General features: G+C 30.7%; 1 protein-coding gene across 1 annotated transcript in view; it reads left to right on the top strand.

The window, feature by feature from the left end:
- Positions 1 to 8,585, top strand: part of LOC106463256 (all-trans retinoic acid-induced differentiation factor-like) — a 42,143-nt gene extending 33,558 nt beyond the window's left edge. Inside the window, exon 7 of the mRNA XM_013923266.2 lies at positions 6,897 to 8,585. Coding sequence (XP_013778720.1) covers positions 6,897 to 7,001 — 105 coding nt within the window. The 3' untranslated portion in view covers positions 7,002 to 8,585. The remainder of the gene's footprint in view (positions 1 to 6,896) is intronic.
- The last annotated feature ends 7,751 nt before the right edge of the window (positions 8,586 to 16,336 follow it).

The raw sequence follows: 16,336 nt of genomic DNA, 5'->3' as shown, positions 1-16,336 counted from the left end.
TAGACTGAATGGTAATTTATAATCAGTCACAAGAACGTCGAATCTGAATCACTTGAAAAAAACACGGGGGTGCTTTACTTTTTTCCAGGTGTATACATTGTCATAAGTTTTTTATATAATTGATTCACAACTGCAGAGGTCAAACTTTTGTTCACAAGCAGTCATAAGAGGCTTTTGGGATCCTGTATTCTGGATTGACTGGTTATTTTGAATAAGTATTTGCAACAAACGTCAATTAATTAATAGCAAGGCTCATTATTTATATAACCTATACTTACTTTATGTATTCAAAAACCTTGTCTGGTTTCACTGAGATCAAACAAACTTTTCACATATTGGAAGTATTATGGAATTGTTTTTTCATTGGTAGTTTTGTTCCATCATATAATGTGTAAGAATAAGAAGCAGTAACATTAAATTTTTTCTAACCAATACTTTGAGTGATTACAAAGCAAATATTAATGTGTGCCTTTATAATAGTTAATATATATTTTTTACGTTTCAAATTAAAGACAATTCAATTTTGCATAATGTTACTTAAGATTCTTGTTAATAAAACTTTCTAATTTTATGTTCATTTTCATGTATTTCATATCACTAATTTTAAAAGGCTTATTCCCTTTGTCACTCTGTCGAGAAAATTTTCAACAAAACTATCACCTGATTGTTCTTAGGCCAACTGTGGTGTTTATGTTGAATGCACAATATTTGTGTTGATTTGTTAGAAAGGTTTGTTTTTTATTCTTTATTTTATTGATAACTTTGGTGATATACCAGCAAAATAGTTTAATTGAGAAGTTTTATGACATTTGAGTTGTAGCTAAAAGCAAAATAAAATTTATCAAGTAGTGTTTCAGCTAAGCTTTACATTATGCTTATGTATTAAGCCTAATGCTTAAATTAGACTACAAGTAGGCCTACTATTAATAATTTTATACAGTCAGTATTTAAAAAGTTTTAAGTGGTGAATAAATGTTAATTAATAAATATTCTTTTGGTATTTTAACACACTTACTTGGCCTTAAAACATAAAGAAAAATAAAAGTTTATTACAACCAAATATCTTTTATCCTTTGTACAGTCGAAAGAGTTGAAAATTTGTGTCTGAATGTCCGCACTATGTTTTCTACTTTCTGATCTAGAATACAGTGAAAAGGCTCAAGAGTGGTATTTAAGTCTCTTTCAGAGTGCACATGTACTTTTGTTCACAATAACATTTCATCATTTTTTTGCGTAGTTTTACAACAATGTGGGGATTAAAAGAAATATTTTGAGACCGATGAAATAAGTGCAGAATATGTTCATTTTGGAGATACAGACAAATTAGTTTTAGTTAAGTTGTATAATTTTTCGTAATCATTCAGTAATGGTCTCCCATCATTTTTGATGGTCCTTTATACTAGTGTTAATATACTTTTTTAAATTTTAAATAGTTTTATACTTTGTATACTTAAGTAAACAACATTTTGTTATTTAAATTTTGCAAGTTGTTTAGGAAACAATTTGTAATCTTCCAGGAAGAAATAATATTATTACAGTTTGTACAAACAATCCTTAGAGCTGTCTTTATAACATAACTTGTTAAAAAACTACAACACTGATGCTAAAAATAACTAAGTCAAAAAATCTTGAGTCAGGTGTTTCAGTGGTACTGCTACTGTTGATACAAAAATAAAAGGTTTGTCATCAGTAAATGGTGATAGACAGTAACTTAGAAATACAAACAACAAAATTAAAGATTTACTCATTGTTAACAGTCCTCAAAGCATAATAAACTTCTAAGTAATAATGATCCCACAACTTCCAAAATTTTTAAAGAATGCCCAGTTATAGACGTGATAAAGATATAAAAAATATTTTAGTCGACAGTATCATCCAGCAATTTAACCCAATGTGAACCCAGGTACAGCCTGTTTTCAAAGAAAGAAATGCATCACCTGCCAATATGTTAAGACCGCAACATCCATATCTGGCCTCAATGGAAAATTCCAAATACAACAAACATTCACTTGCATTCCAAAAAGTCTGATATACTATGTGTGTTTTAAAAAGTGTAGCATGATATTCATTGATCAAACGGGTCGACACTTAGGGGATTGTTCATGTGAAAATCTCTCTTATATAAGAAATAATGACACTACAAGACCCACAAGTATACACTTTAATAACCCTTCACAGTGCATGTCTGACTTCTTCATATTTGGACTTGCATTTGCTCCATCCACTGCAATGCAAAGAGAATGCCTGGATAAATGTTTGATTTTTAAATTAAGCACTGTCAATCCTTTTGGAATGAATGAAGAGTTCTTTCCATTTTCCCACTATACACTTTATCTACAATTTCTCATACTGACAATTTGTTTGCACAACTTTTTTCATCAATATACACTCTTTTTCCTTTCTATCCCATACATTTTAGTCACCTACTTTTATTACCTTTATATTCATTTCTTTTCACAGTTGTTATTCACTCGTATTAAGTTCACATAACTTTTATTGTTGTATATCTTTGAACAATATTACCCGATGCACATGTTCATTCTCATTGAATTAATTTCCCTACATTGTTCCCTGTATTCATGTTCTGCTTCTTTCTTTTTGATTTAGTTTGTTTACTATATTTATAGAGTTTGTATAATGAATTATTATTACATTTTCTCTTTTCTTAGCTCATCTGTAGCTTAGTAACTTGTTCTTGAGCCACATGTTACTTGTTGTTTTTCTCTTTGACTCTAACCCTTATATTAACGGCTTCATTCTCACTGGAAAAATGATAGAGCTGTTGCCTGAGACATTGTTTTAGCAATATAATTATTTTAATTTGGTGAGTTTTTCACCATTACTTTGTAATCTATTTCACATTAAGTATTATTCATTTTTTGTAAGCCTTATAAACAACATAAAAAGTTAGTCATTGTTAATAAATGACTTACAACAGAAAATATTAATAGTTGGTTTTAGAAAACCTCAAAGCTACTAACAACATGGTGTTAGTCATAAGTATTATTATGTGTATGGACAGTATATCCAATTATCTGATTATTTAATCAGATACTCAAATCCAGTTGGATTGTAAAATTATAACTTGGATATGTTTTAAACAGAGGACAGACACTGTTCATGATGCTCAATTCTTTCATGATTGCTTAAAGGCTTGCATACTTTTCCATACTGTAATAGATTTTCTTTTATCTTCCAGATGAAATTCTTCAGACTTAACAATTCATCATTCTTCTTCTTTGCATTTCTTTTCATGTATTCTAACATGCCCGAGAACAAAATTATAATTTCTTTTCAGATACCAAACAAAACATTCAGTAATAGCGTACATAAGATTTTCCATGAACTCTCAGATTTTTACATTTTTTTGTGTCCTTTCCTGATGTCAGTGCAAGTTCATAAATAAATAGAACCAAACTGGGGGGAAGATTAGGACTTTTTTCTTTTAATAAAGTGGAAAAAAATACTGTGAAATTTCAACTCATAAATGTAAGGGATTTTCCATAATATAAATTGATTATGTATCAAACATTGCTGTACTCTTCTTTCCACATTTTTTATTGATGCCTTTAATGATTTTAACCATTCTAGTTTCAATTCTACCGACAATTCCAGGTAATATAATCAACTAATATACATTAATAATTTTGAGCCATTCCCAAGTAAATTCAGTACAGAATGAAAATTAAACATCATTTTTGTTATACCAATCTTACTTATGAAAACTATCTTTATAGTAATTTGTACTTCAAGTGAGGTGGACATCCTTGTGAAACTTTTTGACCTGTTCAGCTTAAAATTTCTTCTGCTATTTTAGCTATTCATGTGTATAATTTCCATTAATATTGCAGTTTAAACTCTGTTTAAGTTCATTTGCATAGTAAGAACAATTTCTGTGGTTGTGTAAGGGATACCAGGTTCACTTAAAGTAATTCCAAGTACTTGGTGTACAGCTGTCGTATAACAGTCAGGAAACGTAGAACAAACTATGCTACATTTTTAATAAAATAACTTTTTTGGAATAAATTATTTAAAGTAATGTTTATTATAATTTTAGAAATTACACCAGTAATTGCTATATTTGTAATTACTGTCATTCATTAGTAAAGTCATTTTATTTAGTTTAAGATTTCATAAATTTTTGTGTATGTTTTAACTGCACTGTGACAATGCCAACAATGACTTTCACAAAGAACATGTATTCCTTTTCTGTTTTTTGTAATATAGATGTTACTCTTGTGTACCCACTCCAGTAACGTAAGGAATTAACCTTTATTGTATTGCTTACTCATTATGACTATAATGGTAATTAATGACATGAACTTTAGGTTTTGAATATTGGGTGACTAATTTATTATTTAATTACATCACAGTCTTTTGTATAAAATTATATAGGTCATATAACAGCAAATTGTGTTACTAAATGCTAGGAAGCCAGGTGTAGCTTTCTGGTTAGCATGGAGGACTACAGATCCAAGGGTCTTTGCCCTGGTGCCACACTTTGAAGCCATGAGTATGGTATAAGAGTGACAGCCAAATTCCACTATTTGGTCAGACAGAGTTCAAGAGTCGGCAGTGGGTGCTATTGACTAGCTGCCTTTTCTCAGTTAAAATTAGGGATGGCTAGTGTAGATGGCCCACATGTGTAGCTTTCCACAAATATGTAAAACAAACAGTAGATGCCAGGAAAATATATTAAAGGTATTTTAAAAATCAAAAAAGTTTCTAATGTTAAGAGGGGATATAACCTCCTCTTGAGCTTGCTCCCCCCCTTATGTCTGTAATAGCATTATATACCTCATAATACTTTCATGTGGATTGAATAAGCATGATTTCCTATTCCACGTATCAGTATTTAATACTTGATTCATATTACTGCTTTTGTCCCCCAGTGGGAAGATTATAGAATTAAAATTTTAAAATCTGGGTTCAATTCCCCATGGTGAGATAGCACACTGTGTAGCTTTGCATGAAAAAACAACTATTACTTTCAAGAAATTTAGATACAAAAATTTTGTGCCTGGTGTTAGGGCGTTCAACTCGCAGGTTCGAATTGTATCATCAAACATGCTTGCCCTTTCAGCCATGGGGCATTATAATATGACAGTCAATCCCATTACTTAATTAGAGTAGCTCAAGAGTTGGTCATGGGTGGTGTTATCTAATTGCTTTCCCTCTAGTCTATCACTTTTAAATTAGGGATAGCTAGCACAGATAGTTCTCAAGTAGCTTTGTGCAAAATTCAACAAATAAGAAAATTAACATTTAGATGCATCATATGAGGTTTGTTAACTTAAAGGAACTAAGTTTTTTTTATTTAAGGGATATAAATTTGGACTTAAAAACATAAACAGTGTTTACATTTATCAAATATCCAATGGCATAAGTTTAATATTTTCATTCATTTTCCTATATTCAAATGAAATTATTTCTATAAATTTCAACACTAAACAAACAGCACACAGTGAACTTATTTTAAAATAATATATTAAATCAAGTCAAAACTTGTATACAAATGTTCATTACACTGTTGATTATCACAGTGGTATCCAGAGCTCTAAATAATTCTCTATTTCGTCAAAGTCCACACAGGCTGGTTCAGTTACTTTAGAACATAATTTGACAAAACGAATTATTCTTTCTGCTCTGTTATTACAATACAGTCTGTGAAAATTTCATTTTAAAAACTGCCACTATATGCTCTTTATGGCTAAACTCACAATCATACAGTCTAGGTCTATCTATATTGAACTAAATTTCCGACATATATTTATACTCCGGCAGAGGTCTAGAACATTACACATGCTACTAGATATTATGATGCAATAATACTCAATTAAAGCAGCTAGAAAAACTCGAAAGATTCTAGTAACATGATGCAATAATATAACAATCATCAATTCATAACTATTGAACAATACAACGTATGATTTGTAAACAGTTATGTAAACAAACTTGCAATAAACTATCATTTCTAAAAATAACGATTTAATATTTACACAATATAAACTATCTAAATCATAACACTCACATTAAACTTAAACAGTCATGTACATCTAACATAAAAGGAGATACAAAAGTCATGCAACATTGATATCATACCACAAAACCACTGACTACAGTGTTATTCATTCTTTATAAACCTCAAAATTGCTGTAATTTACTAAAAGAAAGTGTAAAAAATATAAACTGAAGTACTTTTGCTACATTCTAGGATGTTTACAACTTTATAACTTATGTATCTTAATGTAGTATAAAAACCACTGGAGATCCTACCAAAGTTCTAAGGAACATAAGCCAAGTCATTTGATAAACATATTGGTAAAAGAAAGTCATTGTTCTTAAATGTCATTTCGTCTACATTATGTAATAAATAATCTACAAAATAAAATTTAATTACAAATTAATGACATTTGATTAACACAACCTGATGTTGATTACAAGTATATTAAACTATTCATAAACAAATCCTATATTTATATAGAAGCTGAGAGTTTGTGTTACTGCTGTTGCTCATTTAGTTGCATGTAATCTTTTACTTAGACATGCAACCTAAAAGTTATGATGTAAATAAAACATTTTTTTTATGTATTCTTTATCTTATTTTAAATGTGTAAAATGCATACACAAGTGTTTATATTAGTACAAATAATTAATTTTGTATCAAACATAGGACAAAAAAGCATTTAAAAAATTAGCCTTACTTTGAGATAAAGAGAAGTTTTGTTTATTATTACGAATTTGTAATTGGGTTACATCAGATATTTTCCTTGGGGGTAAGACTATATATCAGCTTTGATCCAGAGACAATATTATGGGGATTTGTTTCATGATAATGTTTAAGAACTGGAATTTACTTCAAGAGAAGAAATTAATGTGATATCTCTTTGTTCTAGGGTACCTTTCCAACACTTACATACTGCCTGGCTATCTGTATTCCAACTGTACTGTTTTCTGCATTCTTTTGGTTTACTCAGAGAAGGCATGTTAAAACAGACTGAAGAATGTTATAGTTTGAAATAGCATTGATGTATAATAAAATTATTATAGAATAACATTAAATGTACAGTAATTTCTGAATTTCATGTTAAATCAAGGGTTTTAATTAATTTGGCAGTTTCAGGATTTTACTGATAAATATAGATTCTCAAAATTAAAGAAAATTAAATCTAGCCTTAAACAAATACTCAGCCACTGTTGATGTGTTAGTGTATTTTTCATTATCATACCATAAATATATTTATGTGAAATACAAGTTTGATAATACTGTTATTTGTAATTGGTAACCAACAACTACAATATGTTTTGGTTAACTAAAAGTTTAAAATCCACGTTTAATGCAATGGTGTATTTTAGTCAATCTTTATATGACTTTAAAAATTAGATTGGTTTCACCACCTTGTCTCGTGCATACTCTGTAAAGAAACTACTACTTTAAATTTTGGACACTATTAAAGCAGTAGTGATAAACTTCTGAAAATTTTTATGTATCACTGAATCAACATACCTAAAATTTATGTTACTACCTACCTAATCTGCAGTGCTCTTTGTCAAGTTATTTTCAGCATGACAGGATACTATGGAGAAGTTTGGGTATAATGCGATATATATAATTTTTTTTTTTTTTTACATGAGTGAAGTTATACTGATAAAAGAAGAATCCGATACCTTAAATGTTAATGTTTAAACATGTGAAAGTTGTTATAATAAACCTTTTATATTTCACACCTTTTAAATTCTGTAACTAAACATATAAAAAAAAAATTTTCAGTGTTAGTTCATGGATTATTCTACTCAAATATTTTTACAATACCTTTTATCTTTACATTAAAAATATAAATACACATTCTGTTCTTACTCTGTCCAAATTTGGGTATACTGGTCTGATCTAGATTAAGTAGTCATGCCCCAAGGTTACAGAAAGTAAGTAGTAATTATAGAGAGATTCAGTTACAGCCACTAGGTTGTGACAGAACTATCTTGTAACTTTGTGGGCATGTTTTTGAACTTTTGTCAGCACATGTGAAATAAAAGTGTACTGTATTAACTACATCGGTTTGTTTTAAAGTTTATGAGCAAGCTAATAAACAAAGGTTGTTTTAAGGTTTAAGTTATTAGAGGTTAGCAGTTATAACAAGGAGTATTTGTTTCATTTAATGAAATTTTGAAGGCTCTGTGGTAGAACATTTATATAGCAATTATATTAAATGAAAAAGTAAAATGATTTCCTGTTACAAAGAGCTTGTCTTAACTCAACAGAGCACTACAAGCTGCTTCACAAGTAGCTTGCTTTGCAAACCATATAAAGAGTAATTGTTCTCTGAAATTTGATATCTGCAACCAACATACAAGGGGGCATCTCAGAATTTAGCATTTTCATTTTGTTTTTCCATTTCAAGTTAAAGTATATTAGCAGTTGGGATATTAAATGTTATTTCAAGCTCTTATTGACAATTTTGTGCTACTGGTTCTAAAAGAATTGATAAATATTTACAGTTTGGTATTGCAATTTTTTGATAATCATGGTATGCAAGTTATATATCACTGTAATAACATGTTAAATAATAAACAGTTATAGTACACAACTGGATTGAAAGTATTTATTATTTTTAGGGATATAGCATGAGTAAACAATATCTTAGATTCACTTACAGATCTCTCTCAAATAAAAAAAACAACAAAAAGAAAGTTGTTCAAAATTAAAAAGATTAAAACAAATTTCTTGCATTTGCCATAGCAGCTTTTGGAAATCACGTTTTTAACCAACATCAGAGTATATACATTAAGGTGTACATTATTGAAATAAGCTTTTAAGTCCTTAAAAGTTTTAATATCTTAAGCTTTAAAAGAACATATCTTCCTTTGATCTGGAACTGTCCAAAACTCCTCAATGTAGTTCAGACAAAGAATATTTTTTCTTCTGGTATTACTTTTTTTTCAATGCAAGCAAAGTTCTTGAAAGGGTTTAACTTAATAAAAATTGAGCCATGCTTCAAAGAAAGGTTTTTTTTTTTTTAATTTCACACTTGATGTCAAGTGACAAAAAAAAGTTTTAGTACATTAAACACTACAATGTAAACTAAATGTTTGAGATAAAATAATTTCAAAAGCACACATTTGTTTATAAAGAACATCAATTCATCCAATCAGAATATTTCACAATAATAAAAGCCACAATCTGTTTACACTTCTGCATAAATGTGAATACTTAAATATACATATAAAAATATTATGGACTTTATCCACATTTATCAAATCAATTTTGTTTAGATAAAAATATTATTAAGAGAATATTTTTAAGTGGGTAATGTATTGAAAAATAAACCATTTTCATGCTACTCTCGGAATTCTCATTGCTATTAAAACTAAACCAAAAAAGGTCATGCTTCAGTTAACCAACTAATCAAAATTTTTAAAGCAATGAATGACACTTAAACCAAAGAAATGTTTTCATAATAAACAATCTCTTTACAATTTCTTGCAGTAACTTTTTTTTAAAATATGTTAATTTTACTAAGTTCTAGAGGGAAAATAGTGTTTATCCGAGATGTTGGACAGTAACAAAAAAATGAAATAACAGTTTTAAATACATCAGATGTTACAGCTGAGTTTATCAAAACGTCTGTGGAATAAAAAAAGCAAAATTTTAATGTTTTGATTCAGAGATGTATTTTAATATCTTAGAAGTTTTTTTTTGCTCTTAAATTTACCTGATACCCAAACTCGCACATCATTGAAATGTTCAAAATATAATGTGCAGAATAATTAGCAATAGCAAATCATATGCTAAATGTACATAATACACAAAAATAAGAGAACAAGCATTTTTGAACAAGAAAATACAAACTAATGGTATATTTGAATTAATAAAAATAAATGCTAATATGTATACACACACATACATCCTAAAGTAGAATGATAAACATGTTTTGCACTAGTTAAGGCCCATAATTGCCTTTTCCTACATCTAAACTACATAACAAGGAAAAATAAAACTCCAGTTCACTTCAGTGTGAACCAAAATATAAATGGCAAGTTTCTTCTTTCAAAGTCAAGAAGTTGGCACATTTGCATGCCTTTATATAAAATAAAAATACTTAAAATTTTACAATTTTAAAATTCATATTGTTGAATATAAAAAACATTTGGTAAGCAATTAAAGTTAACATAAAAACTATTATACCTGCATCTACTTAAGAACATAAGTGTAGTGCTTACAATAAATTACAGGGTCTGTATGCCTCCTGGAATTAATTTACTAAAAAAAAAAAATTATCTCTTCATTTCACATATACCCATGAAGTTAATATTTAAAAATTGTTCATGTTATGTACACAAGGGCATACTATAAGTCTCGTACCCTAGGCCCTTATATATAATGCATAAGCTGTGAGAAACGTTACTGAATCAAACACTGTCTGTGTTATTCTTATTAATGATTCGCATGTTTACAATACAATTTTAACAAATGGCAGTTTGTGATTTTGTTGAAACTTAAAGCATTAATTTATCATGCTTAATGCTTGACTAAACATGTAAAACTACACCTGGTGGGAAATGCACATTTAATGTGTTATGGCTTGATAAACCAGAAAATGCCAACTGGCTTGTATGTGACAGTACAGCCAAACACAATGTTGGTTGCAACATGTGCAAGAAAACCTTCGATATCTCAAATATGGGTGAAACTGCATTTAAAAGTCACATGAAATGATCCAAGCACATTGCATAATTTAAACAATGGGAATTGATAGCTTTATGAAAAAATAAAATAAAATGCATCAACTAGAAGCAATGGGAAATCGCCTGTTGCTGTTATGCCTACACCTGGTAGCACCACTAGTGGTAGATTTACTGGAAATAATAGTACTACTAGATCTAGTAGCACTAGCAGTCACGCTAAGCTTAAAGTTGATCAGCAGTACTCCAGTTATTTAACTTGCACAGACATTTTAAAATCAGAAATAACATGGACCATGAAAGTTGTAATGTCACATCACTCACAATATTCAACAAGTATTGCTATGATGTTTCCTGACAGTGACATTGCAAAGAAATTTACATGTGGTGAACAAAAAGTTGCTTTCTTAACCACATATAGAATTGCACCATATATACAATGTCTGCTTAATCAGAGTGTGGCGCTACAAGACTTATGTACTGTTCTCTGATGAAAGTCTAAACAGAAAAGTCAGATCAAAGCAGATGGATATTCATGTGCGAATCTGGGAAAGCAGTGGCCTGGTAGGTTAAATGAACTATTATATTTAGATCCAGATAAATGAATTTTAAGATATTATTTATACACAACTAAATGACCAGCTTAAATATGATCTACTGTAAGTAATAGAAACAAGACCACTTGCAGCTAGGCATATAAAACACATAGCAAGAATAATTCATATTTTTTACTTTTAAGAACAAAAATCATATTACAGTTATGCTGCATAAAGACTTGCCTTGCATTTGTAGCTCTGAAAGTATATGACTGTTTTGTTAAATTTGACTGGCAAATTTTGTGTTGATTCGTGTGTGTGTGTGAAGTCCACAGAAGATTTAGATCTGAATAAACTACAGCAAGTTTGTATGGATGGACCAAATGTTAATTAGAAGTTTCACAGGCAGCTGCAAAAAACAATGAGAAAAATTTAGTGAATGTTGGTTCTTGTGGGTTATACACAGTCCACAATGCATTTCGAAAAGGTGCAGTGGCATCTGGTTGAAGAGTAGAAAGCCTTCTTGGCAGTCTATATTATTTGTTTAAAGATACTCCAGCATGTAAGGAAGACTACTTCATAGCAACATGATGAAGTGTCTTTCCACTGAAGTTTTGTAGTCATTGATGGGTAGAAAATGTAGTTGTTGCTGAGCAAGCTATGGAGTTATGGCTTAATATACTTAAATATACAACAGTCACAAAGATGTGCATGTTGGCTTTGTGGCTCAAAAAAAAATCAAGTGCTTATCAACAATGACATTCCCAAAGGTCAGTGAAAAACAACTTATGGAATTTGTAGCAGACTGCAGGTTATTTTTGGTATCAACTGTTGAAAAATTAGTGAAAAAAACATCTATAAACTATCCAGTTGTGAAAAATATGTCATGCCTGGATCCCAGACTTATGGCAGGTGATGGGGAGGAATGTAAAGGAAAAATATGTTGAACAATCTGATTAGCACCAAAAGCATCTCAGTGTGATGAAATTTTAAGGCAGTATGGGAAATCCCTAGATGTGACTGTTGAAGCAAATGGTGAATCTTACAAGAATTTCAACCCATATGCTGAGAATGCTAGGTTTGATTCTCTGTTTGCCAAGGACATGGGAAGTCAATCTCAGTAAGCCTTACTATGGGTAACAATAAAACAACTATTGTTATCCCATGGCCAAGCCGTAGTAGAGAGAGGGTTGTGTGTTAACAAGGAAATTGAAGTAGAAAACCTCTCAGAAGAATCAGTGATTGCTCAAAGACTATGTTTGATCAGTTGGAGGAATACAGAATGTGGAAATCTCAACCAGTTTTGGCATCTGCAGCAAGGTAATGTTACATGCATTTTTTGGAGGAAAAGAAAGAGGAACTTGAAGAATTAAAAAAAATCAGAATTCAGAAAGACAGAGGAACTTACAAAAGATGCTGATAAAGCAGAGGCTGTAGGTAACTTGACCTTTGTAAGGAAGTCAAACAGCTTGAGGAGAACAGCCAATGACAAAATGAACACTTTACAGAGTCTAAATGATGACATTGAGTCTAAGTTACAGTTGCTCAAAAAATAAAGTTTAAAGACACTGAAGCAGTTTATTCATATAAAAACATTTTAAAACATTTAATTTACATAAAATGCCCTTTTTTTGCATGTTATACTATGTAACAATTAATGCACTTAATAGATTCTGCAAGCAGTCATTTTTTGTTTATAATTATTCACTTGGTTGTTCCTGGAAATTTATTGACTCAGTCCTGGAAAACTCCTGGAATTTGTTCAACTTTTGTCCGTAAGGACCACAAATTAATTTGTAATATGAACTATTACTAAAAGTTTACTTGTTAATAATCATTAGCCTATGTAATATTCAAAATTCTAGGTGAATAACCAAGCATGAATAGCAGGATTTCTTATATAGTCTCACCATCATTTTTTTTTTGTTGAAAAGTACTGTTGATCTTAGCTGCCATAATGATTACAGGTAAGAGATTTAAAACGATAGTGGAGCCTTGCTATAACATGAATTGATATGGAGCTGATCTTTGTATAATGCAGATCTTTCATGGATCCCAAAATTCATGGCCTAACTAAAAGTTAATTGCTCAATATGAATTGAGTGTGTTTAATACACATCTTTTTGAGTATCCCATCAGTTCAGCTAACTTAGTAACTGATCAATGAAATTTCTCCATCTTAACTAATTAAGCAAGTTAACCAATGAAATTTGGTTATTCTAACTGACAGCCACTTAGACCCTATAAATGATGCACCTGAACAACTGCAAAACATCTGTACATATACAATTTCAACAATGCTATCATTATGTCTGCTACTAACATCAATTCCAAGAGAAAGCTTACACATTTGCCAAAAAGCTCACCACCATAGACAAGATAAAGAAAGGGGCTATTCAGGCATCAATCTAAAAAAAACATGGGATCTTTGAGTCAATGCTATATGGCTGGTTAAAGGAGATGACAAACTTCTGAAAGTTTGCACAGAGATAGATGAAGGTGGGCAACAAAGAAAGAATGCCATTATCCAACAACAGCAAGCCAAAGGCATACCAATATACAGATCAGTTTTCCAAGCACAAGCCAAAATGTTTTCACAGTGTCTTGATAAAAATGACAAATTTGAAGCCAGCAGAGAGTGGCTGATGCACTTTAAAAACTGCCATGGTATAAATCAGTGACCATCCACAGAGATCATAGGTCCATTGACACTGTTGCTGCTGAAGCCTACCCCCAGGAACTGAAGAAAAATAATTGAAGATAATGTCTACTCCAAAGAAGTGATTTATAACTGTAATGAAACAGCCCTGTACTACAAGACACTTCCAGACAAGCCACTGGCAACAAAAAACCGAAAAAAACAGATTGGTTAGTTTTAAACAGATAGTCACACCTCACTGTCGTCCTCTGTTGTAACTGTATCAGCTGTAACTACCATCACTTATTATTAGGAAATTCAAGAAATTGAGATGTTTCCACTACATGAAAATGTTACCATGCCTCTACGACAACAGTGCAAGTGGATGACTTCAACATTTGAAAACTGGTTTTATAGAGAATGTTTCCCATCCATCAGAAGACACCTGTGACATACCAAGCTTGAAAAGAATGCCATCTTATTACTCAACAACTGTCCAGCCCATCCACCACCCAAGAATCTTGAGACCAAAGATGGCAAAATTAAATGTGTGTACCTTCCAAAGAATACATCATCAAAAATTCAACCTCTTGATCAAAGTATAAATTGCAACATTTATGTTAAATTACTGAAAAGATCTGATCAAGAACATGGTCAACAGTGATTTGAATGTCATAGCATACCTGAAGAAAAAAACTCCACATCAAGGAAGGCATCTGCAATTGGGCATGAAAACAGATTACAATGAAATGCGTAACTAACTGCTGGAAACCCCCAACACAACCAGCATTTGAAACCACAACATTGAGCTGCTGATACTAGCGATGACAAAGAAAAAACTTTGATGGCTTCATGGAGGGAGAAGTTAACAATGCATGCTGAGAATTGATGACAGCAAGTACAATGGATTGAACGATGCTGATATGAACAGTGTACGAAAAGTCACTAGAGATGATATACAACTGGAAGACATCACTGCTTGGTTGAAAATTGACAAAAATGAAGATACTTACAATTGAATGACCAAATTTAAAACAAAATAATATTGAATGTCACAGATACCAATGAAAGTTATGATGATGATACCAGTAATAAAATTGATAATAATGATGAAGAGGAAGACCTAGCTCAGCCACTGCCATTCATGAAATCCGTCATAGACACCATTGAAATAACACAAAATGGGCTGAATCTTATGAACACTTGACACTCATAATGATTATCCATCTCTGAAATGTCTTGCATATGGCGAAAGCTGAATCCCACAAATCGCTCCAACAGCTTAAAGTTACTGACTTTTTCAGTGTGATCATTAATACATAACTCAACTTGTGGTAATTCCTGTTAAGTCTCCAGATTATCCGTGTGATGTTCAATGGAAATTTTTTTTCAAAAGTATTTATATTTATTCTTGATATCATTGATTTGATTATTTAATATTGCTCTGAAATTGTTTTGGATATCATCATTTTCATGTTGCTTATAATCTGTAACATTACTTAAAAAAATCCATGTACATGTACAAATTTTATACTCTTATTATTTTTAAATTTCCTTAATAAAATTTATCTACTTATTTTTATAAAATTTAATTTTTATTTAAATCTGAATAAACTGTTTTGTTCTGTGTGTCATTTATTCGTAGTTTCTGGCAATTTGGGGTTTGAATGGGATGTTAATGATATCATGCACCCACCTTATGTGGCAATTTGACAAGGACATCACTATAACACACCTCACTTATAATGTGATCTTGTGATATGGATCCCGACTACCATGTTATAATGAAACTCCACTATAAATATTGGCAATTAAAAATTTCTTGAAACTTATACAGTATTCTTATGCATTCTTTCTCAGACAATCAGTTTTATGACTTTCTATAACCTAAATTATTCGTTATTATCTGTTATTTATTATTTATACCCTCTCCTCTTCAAATTTAAAACTTAAATTCTACTACCCACAAATAACATGAAAGTGACAGTTGCAAAGAACTGTTTGAGCCAAAAAAAAGATGCAAAAAATATTGCTTATAAAATTCTAGCTTGACTCCTTTAACAGTAGATTTAAAAAATCAAATCTTAGAGGTAATCTCTTGTAACTCGATATGCTTAAAACAAACTACAAATTGCATTATCTTTTAAGATACAAGGTACTTTACATCAAATATTGGACTATTAAAGATACTGTTGTGTATCTGGTGTAAAATAAATAGGTGTTAATCTTTTAGTAGCATAGTTATCTACCAGTGATAAAAAGTTTCACTTAAAAAATGAGAATAAGTTTAAAGTATATCTGGTTCACACATTTCTTGTCAGAAAGCATTTGTGCCTCTAGAATAGTGCCATTCTTATTTTAATGTTTCTTTGCAATAAATACTGTTCTGTAGCACAAATGAATGCTTGTAGTGTGTGTGTGTAGTGTGTGTGTGTGTGTGTGTGTGTGTGTGTGTGTAAACTATCTCATATAGAGGTAGTAA

The sequence above is a fragment of the Limulus polyphemus genome, unplaced genomic scaffold (assembly GCF_000517525.1).
Source record: "Limulus polyphemus unplaced genomic scaffold, Limulus_polyphemus-2.1.2 Scaffold1361, whole genome shotgun sequence".
Lineage (NCBI taxonomy): Eukaryota > Metazoa > Arthropoda > Merostomata > Xiphosura > Limulidae > Limulus > Limulus polyphemus.
Note: the sequence above shows the minus strand (reverse complement) of the source record. Positions and strands in the feature narration are given on the sequence as shown.